Source organism: Solea senegalensis, linkage group LG9, assembly GCF_019176455.1.
Source record: "Solea senegalensis isolate Sse05_10M linkage group LG9, IFAPA_SoseM_1, whole genome shotgun sequence".
Lineage (NCBI taxonomy): Eukaryota > Metazoa > Chordata > Actinopteri > Pleuronectiformes > Soleidae > Solea > Solea senegalensis.
In genome coordinates this window covers 9885649-9901541 of record NC_058029.1, presented here as the reverse complement: position 1 = coordinate 9901541, position 15893 = coordinate 9885649, and the positions used below count along the sequence as shown (strand labels likewise).

Below are 15893 nucleotides of genomic sequence, written 5' to 3'. Positions count from 1 at the left end.
TCATTCCATTTCTGCCAAATGGAAATAATTTCACGTAAATCTTAAATAAGTAACAAAGAAAGTACAGTTTTAAATTGATTGGTCTTTTTTTTCTAATGGCATTATACTTTAATTGGAATCACAACACTCAATAAAACCAAAGACCACATTTTAAAGCTTGCCGTATTCATCGTAAATCATTTAAGCGGAATAAACTGTTTTAACCATTATTTCCTCACAACTTTTCAAACTGTTATCAAATGATATCCTTAAATTGAGCTGTGTTATATTTTTAGCAGTGTGAAATGCACTGCTAATGCTCAGGTTAGAAAATAGTCTTTTCTTTTATCTGACGCACATCAGCCTGTAAAATGAATGGCTGCTTCTGTAATTACTGAATCAATCATGTGTCTACATGAGATTGGGAGCAAACAACCATGTAATTGATAAGATGCAACTAGATGCCACATGTTTTCATCACTACTCGTCTACGCACAGTGTATGAGCAATAGAGCGGCGTGATTCGTCAGGAATTGCTGCGAGCTGCATTTACTTATGACTCATCTCTTATGTATTTAGGCCACAGTGTAAATATGCATCTGCTACACATTAAACAGGCATGTCCACTCTGGCTTTGTGTACAAGCATCAATGGTGTGCCATGTGTGTTTTTAGTCAGAGGGACCTTTCACTGCACAGAAAGGCTCTTCAGGATGTCAGGTGCTTTCCATCAGCACTTTTAGATCCCACATCATCTCCTCTCCACCGTGGCGCTTTCCTTCGTCCAATGTTGTTGCCAGGGTAACGGTTCATTCATGTGAGGGAGAGTAAAGACTGGTGTTTTGAAGGCCAGAGTCTGGCCATTACTAAGAGGAAGGGGGCGATGTGTACTTTAACCTCCTCTCCACCTTCAGCGCTCAACAACAGCTTGTCTGGTAAATGGAGGAAGAGAGCCGTCGCTGCATTACCTCTGCAGCTGGTGATAACGCTTCAGCGCGAGCCTCAGACTCTCTGCTCGCTCCAGTCTCTGACAAACAAAACTTTGTCGCTGATTTGACAGCCATGTGGGCATACTAATGCTATGGCTGGGGGCACAGTTGCCGTGGAAACCCATATTTTCCGCCTCACTTGATTAAAAGGCACTGATCTTTCACGGGGAAGATGAACAAGATGAGGGCTTGAATGTGTTCGGACAGGAGGAACCGTGCGTGACTTTTCATAATAAGGGGATTTGCCCCTGAAGAGTCTAATATACAGTACTGTGCAAACGGCCACCATTGGATTTGTTGTTTTAACAACGCTATAATGACCACACTGTATCATTATTTCTCACTTTAAAAATGAAGCCTATTTAAAGATGTAAAGATGAAGCCTTGTTCACAGAGGACCTTTACTGAAGACATCACACAGGATGTAATTAACTCTATCAACAACAAGAACCGCTTTTGTGCGAGACAGAACAATTCCATGGTGTTGTCTCAGGAACACCTTGTCCTGATGAAGATACAAGGTGTGTGTGTAATCTGCATCTGTAACACCGTGTTCTTTGGGGCTGAGGTTAAACACCAGAAAATACCCAGGAGATGGTTAATTTTTTTACCGAGCGGGAATGTTCAGTTCACACAGAGATTGTCCTGAGTGCCAAGATTTGTTTGGGAATGTAGAGTTACTGTAATAAGACGAGAGGTGGAGAGAGGTGGTAGAGGAGCTGTGGGTCTCGATGTATTGTTATATGCACTTACCGTATGGGACACACGATGGAGTCGTGAGTAGTGGAGTAGATCCGGGTTGGCGACCCAGTTGGAACGAGGGCGTTTCTGTGTGGAGTTTGCATTTTTCTACCCCACCTTCCGCCTTATATCAGCTGGGATAAATGGGTATATCTTGCATCTAGTTAATCTCTTTAAAAAACATCTCACAGAGCATGAATTGTTATTCAGGCCTGAGCAGATTCCCCTTCACTGGGTAATTACTTGTATAGGCAGCGATGACCTCTCCGCTGTATGTAATGAAAAAGGCAGGATAATCTCCCTCTGTCGAGCAGCTGAAATATGGCGATAATCCCCCTTTGTTGAGCAGATGAAATATGGACTCACTGTGAAGACAGGGTAAAAGTGTAGTTTAGAAATGTCACCTGTAGCACATCAGCCCTCATGTTGTCTGGAGTCGAGACCCTTGAGGTCTGATGCAAACTTATCAAAACCACTAATGCCCACAATCAATATTTATTTGATCAGGTACACTTAGATAAAGCAGAAGCTGCTGGCGTAAACAAAAGGCTTTGCATCGGACTTATGTCACCAATGGCTCTGGCTGCAAAAAAAAACACACAATATGGTATAAACTTGGGGTCATATTGACATGTCTGTGGGTGTCAGACAGACCACTGAAGCCTGAGCAAAGCATCACTCACCTTTTAATGTCAAAGTAGTGCAAAAATGTTGCTTTTGCATGAGATGATGATTTCAGATGTAACCTGTACAGTGGATCTTGACAGTAAATGCCTAATTAAAACGCAAAACGCATCCACATCCTTCTCCATTTCAGTCATTGTGTCTCTCCACGAGTTGTATTTTTAAACTTGGAGTTCAGACACCTTCGTTAGCGGGTAGCAGTAGCTGCAGGCGCCTCGCGTAACTCGTCCCATTAAGAACACAGAACACAGAACACAGAACACATGAGACTGAATGGAATGGTTCTGTAATTTAGATGATTTCACCGGCTGAGCTACAATGAGACCGTGATACGACCAGTTCCTATCAGATACTACAGGAAGAGCTGTAACACACAACTTTTTTCCAATTTGTGTGCAGTGTAGTGTAAATGTTGTGTTGTGATCATGACACCAGAGAAGATCTTTAGCAGTAGAAAAGAAACGGTGGAAATAAAAGAAAATTGCATTTCCTATTATATACTTACAATGCACACTGTATACTAATATACTTATTATGTTTTTGTCTTTACATAGAGTTGAATTTAGTATTTCTTTTTGTCTTCAAGATGTCTGAGTTTCAGGCAACTAGCAAATGATTTTTTTTTACAAACAATTTCAAATTCATTTGAAAGCAGAACTTGATTTACTTGACTTGCTGTTCTGGAGCTTTCAGCGCTATCACACAAATCCTCAAAAAAGTTAGGGGATTGTAAATGTTCAAATTTCAAGGACTACAGGTCCATTTTCACTAAGCATTTCAGAATCTGTAAAATAATTACAGGACGCATAGTTTTGTTTGGGTTTTTTCTGGGCACAAGAACAATAATAAATAATAAACACAGCGAAGAAGAAGAAGAAGTAGACGGGGAAAAAACAACAACTTTGACATGAAACACAGAGAAACACTGCTTACAGGAAAAACAACAACAAAAAGAGAGCAGTGGACAGTGGAGACACATTCACTTCCATCTTAAATTGAATGAATCTCCAGCCACTTAAAAGCCTAAACTCTACTGCCATAACCTCCTGTACCTGAACTCTGTCCTTTTCTCCCTTTCACCCCACACCTTGTCTTTTCCCTCTCCTCTCCTTTCATCTGGTGTCCACTCCTAATCTGTCCTCCTCCATCATCTCTCCTTCCACATCCACTGGCCTCCTCTCTCCTCTGCCCTGTCCTCACCTGCCTCCCCCTCTATCAATGGCGGTGGCTGACAGTGACTTTGCATCCAAAATGAAAAACAGGCAAATGGGCACGTCGGGCGGGATGAACATCACCAAGAGCACAAGCATCAGCGGCGACATGTGTAACCTGGAGAAGACGGACGGCAGCCAGTCGGACACGGCGGTCGGCACGGTAGGCACTGATGACAAGAAGAGGCGCTCCAGCATTGGTGCCAAAATGCAGGCCATGGTTGGCATGTCACGCAAGAGCAGGAGCACCTCTCAGCTAAGCCAAACAGGTAGGACAACCACTCTAGTGTACGTGTGTGTTCTTGTGGGCTCATCTGTCCTGTGGCTTCCTGTCGTGTCGTTTTTCTGTGTTAAATGTTGATTTCTAATGCTGCTGGTCTCTCCTCTCCAGTTTTTTCTTTTCCCATGCACCTTCTTAACTCTAGTAGGGGCTCTGGACATGGGGGAAAAAAACAGGTGGAAGACTTCTTACAACTTTGATCTATTTTTTTTTTTTTTCTAGGTAACAACTCTCCTGGAAATTCTCCCGTCTCCATACAGCTCCCTTGTTTTTTTTTCTTGCCTTTCCTATTCCTTTCTACCTCTTCTGTTGTGTTCTCGCACGTAAAGCTGATGATTTATTGTGTTTCCGCGATGGTAATAATTTATCATTTCATTCGGAAAGTGCTTCGTTGCTATAACTATAACAGCTTTGCACCTCGGCAAAACCAGATCACGTTTTATTTCAAACATATGTTGTTGCTTGTATTTGTGTCTCTGTGAGCGTGCATGTGAGAGTGGGTGCACATGAGCGATATAGGTACAAAGGGGCATCTTGTGTTTTTATATAAATACAGGAATAGATATATCTATAAAAAAAAAATGATGGTAGAAAGATTGCTTTTACTTTCTTGTCAAAAAATCATTTGCGGGGGTGGTTGAGCTGCTTTGACACACAGTGTAGCAGGTGGTGTGCCGTCGCTGCTGTTCATGTGAATTGCTTTTTCACTTCCTCTATTCAACCTCACCATTGTCACTTATACATTTCTGTCCAGATCTGACTTGCCAGCAAAGCAGAGGTCATAGATCAATATTTAGCAATTGATGTGTGATGAAGGTGAGGGGGAGAGTGGAGCTGGGCGATGCGCTCACATGGTGCTGCACCGCTCTACTCCACCAGCTCGTGATTTGACTGGCACGTGAGTGGTTGCATCTTTTCTCTGAGTAATTCATTACTACTAATTGTTAGGCCGCTGACCCAATCCATTACTTTTATTGCACTGGAAAGGGTTTTTATTTATGTTATGGTTATTGGAAGACAGAGGATTACTTTTAGTAATAATGATAATAATAATTATTATAATAATAATAATAATAATAATGATGATAATACACTTCATTTGTTTAGCACCTTTCTTACAAGCATTGCAGCTCAAAGTGCTTCACAATAAAAGGAAAATAAATAAAACAGTAAAATACAACACAGGGTGGAATCAAATAGGAAAAGACGAGAGTCAAGAATTTAAAACCCCTGTTTTGACTTTGAACTGAAACAAAAATGCAAATGAAACACAACACAGGGTAGAATAAAAAGGAGCGAGTTGAAGGCTGGAGTAAAAAGATTTAAGTTTTAAGTTTTCGTTTAAAAAGATCTATCTGGCTTCCCTGACGTCTAAGGGTAGTGTGTTCCAAAGTTTAGGGCCGTAAGTAGCAAAGGCGGCATCCCCATTTCCAAGGACCTTAAAGTTAACTCTAAATGTTACAGGGAGCCGGTGTAGGTGCAGATTAAGGCATGTATTTGTTTTTCCAGCATCTTTTTGATTTATAAATGGTCGCACTTTAGCAATATTTCCAAGGTGGAAGGAGGAGTGATGTCTTTGTCACCTTATTAACGAGGGCCAAGTCATTGAACAAGACCACTGTTCTGGCCTTCACTTGTTCTAGGAACAAAGAAATGATCCATTTTTAACATTTTTCACACAATCACAGGAACAAAGTCACACACACGCACACACACGGGTGCACACACTCTCGCCCCATGCGGACGGCACGTTTTAATCCAGCACAATATCAATAGATCACTCAGTGCCTCTGAGTGCTTCGGATAGAGTTTGTGGGAACGAGGATGCATCTGTCATGTGATCTGTGTATTTGGTCGTGCGCTGCCAAACTGCCTTCTGCCCCACTTTGCTGTGCACTCTCCAGGGAGGCTCATCGACTTCTATAAGGGTGCAATCAAAGGATGGCCCACTTTAAGAGGCTGCTTGGCACTTTGTGTGTGCGCACTGCCCAGTGCTGGGGGTGAGTGAGTCGATCAGCCAAGCAGCACAACTCTGGTATAGACGAACACTGGTTAGTCAGATAGAAATGGACGCGTTCCCAGGTGGCCACCATGAAGAACATGTACACTGTTCTTTGTCTCCTCGTGAGGCACTTGACTTTTAATACAAATGATTCACGTTGCCTTAATAAACGTGTTGCATAGTTTGCACACGAGTCAATAACAGGATCAGATACTGAGTGTAAAGGGACCGCAATCTCTGCAAGGCATCCACTTTTTGATTAAGAAGATAAAAATGGAGGTTGCTGCTGAGATTTGTTCATTATTCAGTTCATTCTGATCTCTTTCGATCATCCAAAACAAAACAAAATGGTATGGTTTAATTAGCTGTTGAGAGGGAGGTGAAGCGCAATAACTCTCCTGTAATAAATAAAGCAACCAAAAGTTCAAGAAAGAATTAAGAGAAACGTTTTTCTGTGAAGTAATTATATTGCTAGCGACGTGGTTGCCGAGCAACAGAAAAGTTTGGCAGCCCAACTTTGATGGAGGATTTAGAGTTTGACTTGTTGGGACTTTGTTAAAGATAATGTTAATTCATGCTGAAGCTCTGCATGTTGTCATTTAGAGCTGATTGCATTAAAGTGGTTGTCATAAGCAGCGTCAGGTTGATTTATTGTGTTCATTGTCCCATTCAACATTCAGCAATCCTCTTGTCCGTAGTACATTAGGCTGTAAGCGTTCAGTAGAGAGCCAATTATTCCTCATACAGCACAAACAGAGCTGCTGCTGCTGCTGCTGCTGCTGCTGCTGCTACACAGCCTGACTCAGCTGAAACCGTGCAGCAGCAGCAGCAGCACGTCGAACGTTGCAAACCCATTGAAAATGAATGTTCATATACTTCTCTGCAGAAAGGAAACTTGGCATCTAGAAACAGACTTCAAACTACTGTCGGTGATTCCAGCGCATGTAAAATATCCTTAATATTGACTCAAAATCTTATGTCTGAGGTTTATGGGTTTTTTTTGGTCCTCATAAAGACACACAGTACTGTGTGAAAGTCTTAGCCCAATTATGTCTCCGTCACTTTATTGGAGCACATGCATACAAAACAACAAGCACACACACACACTGAAGTTATCTAATATGAGAAAAGTATTTTTTCATCTCTCAACTCCTCCTCTGTACACCAGCTGTATACATCATTGTATATGAATTGTGTATGAGTACATTGCTCCCTCTATAGTAGTCAGTAATGATCCACAATATTGGACCAGCCATAGTGTGTTATTGTCACAGTTAGGACAATAAGAATCATTTTGTTTTATGCAGGGAAGGAGTTGTCTTGTGTGTGGTGTGCTGTCTTTATGTGAATTCATCGGTCTTCTCTACAGTATGTAATAAACATGCTAATTCTCCCTCACCCTGGCCATTATGAATATTCAATCCATTGTATTTGCTTTTTTCTGCTTCACGACTAGAAGGAAGGAATAGTCGGTGTATGAGGGATCTTCATTTTTTTTGTTTGTTTGAAATATTGTACTCTATCTGTTTAAGTATGTCTACTCCTTAATAACTTATGTCTTCATGTCCTGAAAATATTCACCAATAAGTTTTTTTTTACATGCGGCTCAGCACCAACATTAAAGAGGAGAGCATAAATGTAGCATAAATAAGAAAAAGACTGAATCAGTGGGGAGGAGTCTGAGTATTTGGTGTGTCAGTAACAGATAGCTCTGTGTTTCTCCTGAGCACAGGCTCCAGAACTGTTGGGTTTGTCTTAGTGTCCCACAGTGTCACACTTTTTGTAACCTGACACTGAAAGGAAGACCCTCTCTAAAGCAATAGGTCTGGTTTTCATACAGTAATTCATCAATTGAACTCTTTACTAAGATTTGAACGAAAGCTTTGGTGAAAGAGAGAGAGAGCGTCTAATTAGGCGACCTTACTGTCCAAGAATCCACTAACTCAAATATATGGCGAGAACAGTGCATTGGCTGCCTGCTCCCTCCTCGCTGCTCTGTTACGTCACACGCTGACGTGTTTTTGGACTTCTAAAGTTCTTCAAACAGACCGTTTCGTAGGTGGTGAAATAGCTGAACTTTGCGCTTTCAGTCGAGGTAATTTGTCTTCGGCGTTCACTCGCGCGCCTGTCTCAGCAGCCCCTCCACTCGCTGCTGAGGCTGCTAATTAATCTCCTCTGGGGCCGAAGCAGACACGCTGCTCTCAGAAAGATGCACGAAAAGAACACAACAGCACAGATAGAAGTGAGGCTGTGGGACACCTGGGCCCCACTGTGACCCCCCCCACCCCTGTCCTGCTTTCCTCCTTTACTCAGTCTCTCATTTAGTCCTGACTGACACGATATCATTTCTGTGTTCTTCATTTTCATCCCACAAGACTCACTGGATCCTTTTCTGTCCATCATTCTCTCTATAAGTCTCCCCACTCCGTTAAGAATCCACAGAGGGATCTGAGACAGTTAATCAGCCTGAGCTCTCAGTGGAGCATCTCTGCAGTGACCTAAATGTGTGTGGGTACACACCCACTCGGCATTGTTCTGCTTTTTAAAGTTTCAAATACTATAAATGGATCCACTGTAATTTACTGAGAATGATTAGCACCAGGACCAATAACCTACATTCACGCACTTACAGGAATAGAAGTTTTCCTCCGAACTGCGCTCCACGTTTTTTTCACTGAAATGTATTGATAGTTTGGTGTTAACTGTCACACTTGGCTGTTTCACTTTGGCACAGTTGAACAGGCTGGCAAGTTCACACCAAAAAAATAAACGAGTTTGGAACACAAGCGTTTTATGTGTCAATGTAGGCGAGTAGAAGAAGAAGAAGAAGAAGAAGAAGAAGAAGGAAGGACAGTGTATGTAATGCAGAGGTCAGTGGAGGAGAGACCAAATGTGATTTTCATGATCTGCCTGTTAGTCCGTGTTAGTGGCGGAACTTTGGCTCTTCTTAACTGGTGTGAAACCAGACCGGTTCTCTGAGAGCACCACGGTTCTGAACAGAACTGGCGGTTGGCGGTGTAAAAGTGCTGACTGAGGACTTGGACCTGAGTCTGTTCTGGTTAACTTTGTGAACTTTAGAAACCCCAGCAAAGTACAAGCACATGTATAAGTCGTATGAGTAACTCCCCCCCAGTCGCTGGCATTTGCGTACAATTATGCCTCAAGTGAATCGATTACAGTATGTGCCGTCGGATGTTAATGCAAAAGAGGGCTTTGTTTTTGCAGGTGCGTGGTTTCGGTTTCCATGGTCACCATACAGTTCATCTCACGTGCACCTGCAGCAGAAACATGAGGAGAGCATGAGACAAGAAAGACAAGTCTGCGCTGTAATTATACGGGAAAGAAAGTTGCAGTTCAAAAGATCACAGCACGTTTTTGTCCACCCTGATATGAGTGTGAGTCTAGTTTCACTGTTCGACTGTGTACATCCTGAGCTGACTGACACTGTTATTACACTGTTATATTTTCCCCCTACACATTCTAAAGGTAGCACGCTCTACACTTTCTTTATCAATTGATTACTTTCACGTGGTGTTAGAGATTTTTTATTCTCAGTAATTGTTGCATTAGTCACTTGTGACTTTATTTGGATTCAACAGCTGTGATGCGACTGTCAGAGGTGCTGGACTAAATGAATTGTTTTCACACTGAGAGCGGTGCGCGGTGTCTCTCCGAGCAGACAGTGTACTTTGTATTACCCGACTAATTATCCAATGTTCTTGTTTTCAAGATGTTATTTTCTATTTGGTGGTTATTAAGAGCGGGCATAAATCAGATGTGGCACCAGCCAAGCATGAAGATCCATTGATAACTAACCGATCCTGGATAAAGCTACATGGACAGTATCCCAGCAAGCTGCAGAAATGAAATGCACATTTTAAGTAGAGGAACAAACCGTTGCTCCTGATGCTGGTGCTTTTGTTCTTTTTATTTTTCACTCTGTTTCACTCTTCAACACATCAAGCACTGTGTTGAAATATACAGATTACACTACTGTCAAAAAAAAATAATACTGCGTTCATTTGAGCAGGTCATCAGGTTCTTTTAAAACCCAGGCAGTGTTTGCTTATCCAAAAAAATTAATTATCTTAATGTAGCCGGCATCATGAGCTCAGCTTAAAAACTGTCGATTCATTCTCTGAACCTCCACCAGCTGCTCAGTGGTTTGTTTTTTTTGCCTGCAGAGCGGCTCGCGCTCCTCTGTGTCTGCATTGACTTGCGTGCGGTTTGTGATACACTTGTTGTCTTTCCATCTGAACCCGACTAAAAATGAACTTCCACCCTGCAGTGTTAGCTTTTTAACTGCTGCTAAAAATACCGAACGCACTGGACTTCCTCTTCAGATAGTTTAGCATTTAAGAGCTAAACCTCTGTCACTGTTCCTTTAAAGAGGAAGCGTGCACTTGTCCTGTGGTCAGTTTCATCATGGAGCATGAGAAGGAGGTTTTTTAGGACTTGATGAGAATGGTTAAAAACATAGTATGAGAGAAGTATGAGATGTAATCATACTCTGCTGACGACATGTATGTGTCACAGTTTTCTAAACACGTGGGGAGATTTTGTGTGTCACACTTATTTCACCGGGGCTGCACTGATGTCACCGATGATATTTCGTACACATCATTTTGATTCCCCTTGTCTCTTTTGTTAGCGCTCTATGTTTTACCACTAGGTCAAGGGAGGCAGCTTTGTAATAACATGGTAAATGTATGGTAAAAAGTGTGTTATACATTGACATGTTTCGCTCTTCGATAATGCTGTTGTTCTACATTTCTGTGGCTCACTGCCGCGTCGACTATACTGTACACTATCCAATCACCAGGAAATTGATTAAATGTGTATATGTGTATTTAATCCATAGGAAAAGGCTTTTACACCACAATTAGTGGTTTACTCAAGGTTTTTAAACATAAAAACAGATTCCTTTCCCATTTCCAGGAGAAGCATTTGTCTTTCTGGTTGAGTCATTTTTGACATAGGAAACGTGCCGTGAATCACCAAACATGCATCACACAACAGAAGGAAGCAAAATGGAGAACTTAAGATCTATAAATATAAAAGTATAAACACCTCAAGCAGTCAAACCTGGATTGCTGCGTGATTAGTACGGATCAAAACATCACGCTGCGAAAGGTGCCGACTGGTGCAGACCCTGTGACAAGACTGTCAAAACAACGTAATTGATGGTGAAATGACTGCGTCCGCTCTGGCGTTGTGTTAACGTTGCTGCTGATCAGAGCTGGAGCCAGTAACACAGTGTCTAACACAGAGTCGTTTCATCTTGGAGTGAATCAGATTGTATCTATTCTCATTGCAGACAGTGGACAATGGGAAAAATGGCTTCAATTGTTATAATGGAACTATTTCAGAGCAGAAAGCAATGATATTGCACCGGAAAGCAACTTTTGAACTCAAACAAATGAGTTGGATTAACGATAAATGTGTTAACGCATTAGCTGCAGCAACTATATACAGCTAGTCTAGTTTTATGGTCAATGAAAATGAGGAAAATGAATTATTTAAGTTGCAAATTGAAAGACAGACTGTGACTTGTTTGGTAATTGCAGTTATTTCAGGTGACACTGCTCATCATACTTAAACTACCCACAAGACAGGAAACCTTTCTTTCAGACGACTGGACTGGTTTTCCTCAAAGTAAAAGCAGCGGGAAATGTAAACGTGTTTGACCACATCCATGTGTGTGTGTGTGTGTAGCAGCCAGGGTCAGAGACATCCATCAAGTTGTGTTTACGGTGTGTAGGGACAGACTCACTGGGTCTCCACTGGTCTCATCATTTAGAAAGACTTCAAAGGGCCCGCGGCTGTGATCGCTGTCGCCTGCCAGGCAGATTCTTACGCACGACTTCTGGGACATTACACTCTTTTGTTGTTGTCGTTGTAGAATTGTCAAGATTCTTCTCATTCCCGCCGACTGAGGTGCCTCTGATTCCCAGTCGCGTCGTCACAGTCGTATATGTTTATCATCGTTTGGAGTGAGACCAGATATTGTTGCACATAGTGCTAAATGGTATCCTGTAGTAGTCATGCTGTTGTGAAATCAGAGTAACCCCATCACCGAAAATGGAGATTCTCTACGACAAAGACACCCCAACCCTTTAAAAGACAGAAATGACACATTCTGAATAGAGAGTTGCATAAGTAAGTGCATCCATCCAGTGTAAGATGTGACAAATAGTCTATAAAGAGACACATATGTGCATGAAAGGTCTGTAATAAAGGGTTGTTTTCTTTTATCAGGTGTACAGCGTCTCTAACAGCGCTTTAAAATGTGCCACAGGTGTGAAAGTTGAAAGACGCCACACGTGCCGCGTGTTGTCATGTCGTGTAACCACGTGTGTATTGACTGACGCATTTGCTGTGGTAGGGAATAAATAGAGATTATAATTATTCTAATTATATAGTTATAATAAGTCTGCATGGGTTTGTCCTTCTGCAGAACATCAACTCATTTCATTGTGATTTAGCAGCCGGGCACATTTTTATAATTTTATAACACATAATTGATTTCCTTATTACAAGTTTTATTTTAGCGACTGACAGCTCAGAGACAATCACATCACATCACATCACATCATGATTTAACTGTGTTTCAGGTTTTTGTTTGATTTATCATCATTTGTTTAATGGAGTGTTGTGAAATAGAGGCTGTGCTGAGTTCAGGTCATACTTGTTGGATCAGTAGAATCACACACGTTACCTTCTACTGTTGTCAAGTGGATGATATTCAGGTTCCAGCTTTTACCGTAGCTGAAGCTGAAGCTGAAAAGACGTCACATGTAACTGAAGCTTGTGTGTACAACTATACAACCTATTTAATACACAACAGAAAATGTTTGATTAAGCGGAGTGTAAGGTGCATTGATGTCCTTGTTTGCAGAAACGTCTAGATTCCGTTGAAGGACTCCCATGATTTCCCTGATCCAGATAGTTGCACATTGTAAGTGTGTAAGTTGTCAGTGTGCCCGTGAGTGTGTTGTGTCTTTGCTGCGCTGCCCCAGATGAAACCTGCAAATACATGTCATGCTTGGGAGTGGTTACGTCACAGAAGTAGGAAGTAGGTTGCAGTGTCTCTTGAAGAGTTGAACCTTGTGTTAACACCACAGGGAGACCGCTATATTTAAAATATCATAGAAACACCATAATTGTCTTGTGCTGTGCCTATTCTGTCACCTGCATATTCAGGGGGAAAAAGGGCACCACAGTTGGTTTAGCACAGTTTCACTTTATCTTTTTTTTTTCTTTTCACCAAGCTGCAGCAGTGACACGCACCAGAGCAGCAAAGGTTTACATAGAAGCCGTAACCTTTCTGTATGTTTTACCCACAACACACCATGGCAGCAGAAGATCGATATGTATTTTTGAGGACCACCTGTGAGAAAGTGCGGCTGCTGTGTTATAGACTGTTTAACCCTTAGTGCTCGCGCGGCGCGGGTCTGTGCCGTGGGAATAATACACAACTCCTAATTTGGACATCCTGGGGAGGGGGGGTGTTTATAAGGCTTTTTCTCATCTTCTTATGTATTGTTGAGTCAAAGTTATGATTAATTTTGTATCAGATTTTTAGTAGTGAGTTTAAGTGAACTTTGAACTGTGACATATTTCCAAATTTTACTAATTCAATCCGATTTTAAACATTTTGAGCACTTTTTGCACAGGTGTGTTTCTATAGTTGGTGAAAATTATTCTTTTTTTCATCTGATTGCCTAGCTTGTGCTGAAAATAAGGACATGAGACTCTATATTGCATATAGTAATGGAAAAAAGCTGCCAAAATGCTCTGTGTTATCACCCTCAGACATCCGTCCATCCATCTTCTACCTCTTTATCCTCCACATGAGGGTCGCAGGGGTTGCTGTGCCAATCTCAGCTGACACAGGAAGAAAGGCTGGGTCACAGTTATTTATTATTATTTTGGCAGGTTTGACACAAATTCAAACATTGTTTGATAGTGTGTTTTTTTTTTGTATCACAACACAGCTGCATCACAGAGAGTGTGCTATGATCGTTCATCCTCTCATTCTTAGCAGCTATGAATGTGATGGAAGACGAAATGAGTGCGTTTGGCCAGTGTGGCACGTGGATTTTGTGCGTCTACTATGTGGCATGTAGGAGCAGGGCTGCTGGCAGACTTAATGACAGCATGCTTTCTCCATCACCTGTGCCTAAGATGGTACGAGTGAGAGACAGTGGGACAAAGGATGCAGAGAAGGGGGGGAAACAAAGGCAGTGAGGAGGACATAAAAACCAAAAAAAATGCACAATGTAAAAAAAAAAGAGGCTTAAAATACTGAATGGTGAGGATAGGCTTGGGCGGGGGTGGGGGCTCAGTATCTCTGGGTAGAGCTTGCTCAACCGCAGAGCCAGTTGAGGTGCGCCTGAGAGGTCTGGCTCTGTGATTGGTGGAGCACAATGCAGCGTTCTCCCCTCACCCCTCCCCCCTCCCCCCTCCCTGAAGAATGAGATGCAGCAGGAACGTCAGACCCAGACAGCACTAGACTCAGCTCGTGAAGCAGCATTTTTCGGAAGCTCTCTGTAAGATGCAGTCTACAGAGCATCTGAGGACTAACTGTATGATAACACAGGCCTGATTTCTTCTACAAGGATTTTATTTTTAAAAATCCATCCAATTAGAGCTGTATTATATCAAGGTTAACCTTTAAAGATAGAGACAGAGAAGGCAAAGTTGACATCTGTTGGATTCAGTTCCTGGCATTGAAAGGAACCGTCGTTGGTCACCATGGGCAGGCAGGGGCATGATACCTCTGCACCAGCTGCAGGGATGCGCATCCAACGCTCCCAGAGCAAGATGAGTCTCTCAGCGTCGTTTGAAGCACTGGCTGTCTATTTCCCCTGCATGAACTCCTTTGATGAAGAGGACGGAGGTAAGATGATTACTGGGGGAAATGACACAGCATCAGCTGCTGGCTGGAGGCAGCAGTGCCGGTTATACCGAGAGATGGGTCAGTCCGAAAAACACAGAACACAGGTTTTGATGAATAAGCGAGTTGAATTGGGGGCAGATTTTAGGATTGCAGGGAAGTTGAGTTGGCAAAATATTTGAATGCTTTAATTGTGTGTACACTGTTAATAAGTTAGGTAGATGGTTGTATCTGTGTTCATTTATTGTGATAAAGAAATAGTGTTGTCGTGGTAATGTTGTCTCCATGGAAGCTCAGTCTGGGTTTTTTCGTCTAACCGATATCTCATGTTCCCTTGTTGGATTTTAAATGTGATTGTGAATGACGAGTAAGATTTAAGATGACTGCAGTGAACCATTGTTAATTAGTTTGTGGGTTGTGGTGTTTATTTCACCTATAGGAATACAAGCCTTATCTTATGACTGTCACTAAAACATAAGATGCTGTTATCACTTCACTTTCAAGTGTAACAACATTTATTTACAGACAAATGACGTAGTTTGTCACTGATTTTACTTACTGTATTTACATATTTTGTCCCTGAGCATCAGCTTTTTTTTTAGCCACAACTTCAAACTCTCTTATACTCACACTCCCAGTCTTGGCACTCGAGCAGCTCCACTAGACTCTTGTCACTGTCTTTTGTTGTCTGGCAGGACTGAGATTTTTGCACACTGACCGGTTTGGATGTGTGCCTGTGTGTCTAACTTGTAGGCTTCTGCTGCCTCGTGCTTGCCAGATACTTTTCAATGGTGCTTGGCCGCCACGTTGTCCAACTGGTGGTGATAACACACTTGCGTTATGACACATACCTCATTACATGAAGATCAGTTAGGAATGAGTGTGGTCTACAGTATATGGGATCAGTATTTCAGTATATCAGAGCCTTTACATTAAAGTCTGTGCCATGTTTTGTTTGGTGATCGGCCTATTATGGTTTAGCATCATTGATAAGAGTGCTTATTTATCTCTATGATAGTAACACGGCTGCATGTGTCATGATTTCAAAGAGCAGCATAAATGCAGAAAACTGTGTGTTTTCAGCGTTCATTGATAACATCTGACTGGCA

The 15893-nt window shown here is 42.0% G+C and overlaps 1 protein-coding gene across 26 annotated transcripts in view; it reads left to right on the top strand.

Moving 5' to 3' along the window:
• Positions 1 to 15893, top strand: part of rims2a (regulating synaptic membrane exocytosis 2a) — a 117885-nt gene that overhangs the window by 98651 nt on the left and 3341 nt on the right. For 23 of the 26 annotated variants that reach the window (XM_044034585.1, XM_044034582.1, XM_044034576.1 and 20 more), the window contains one exon: positions 3628 to 3872. In XM_044034585.1, the coding sequence (XP_043890520.1) occupies positions 3628 to 3872 (245 nt within the window). Of the gene's footprint in view, positions 1 to 3627; positions 3873 to 13802; positions 14788 to 15893 lie in introns of those variants that run through there. The other 3 variants (XM_044034567.1, XM_044034591.1, XM_044034592.1) reach the window with 2 other exon arrangements.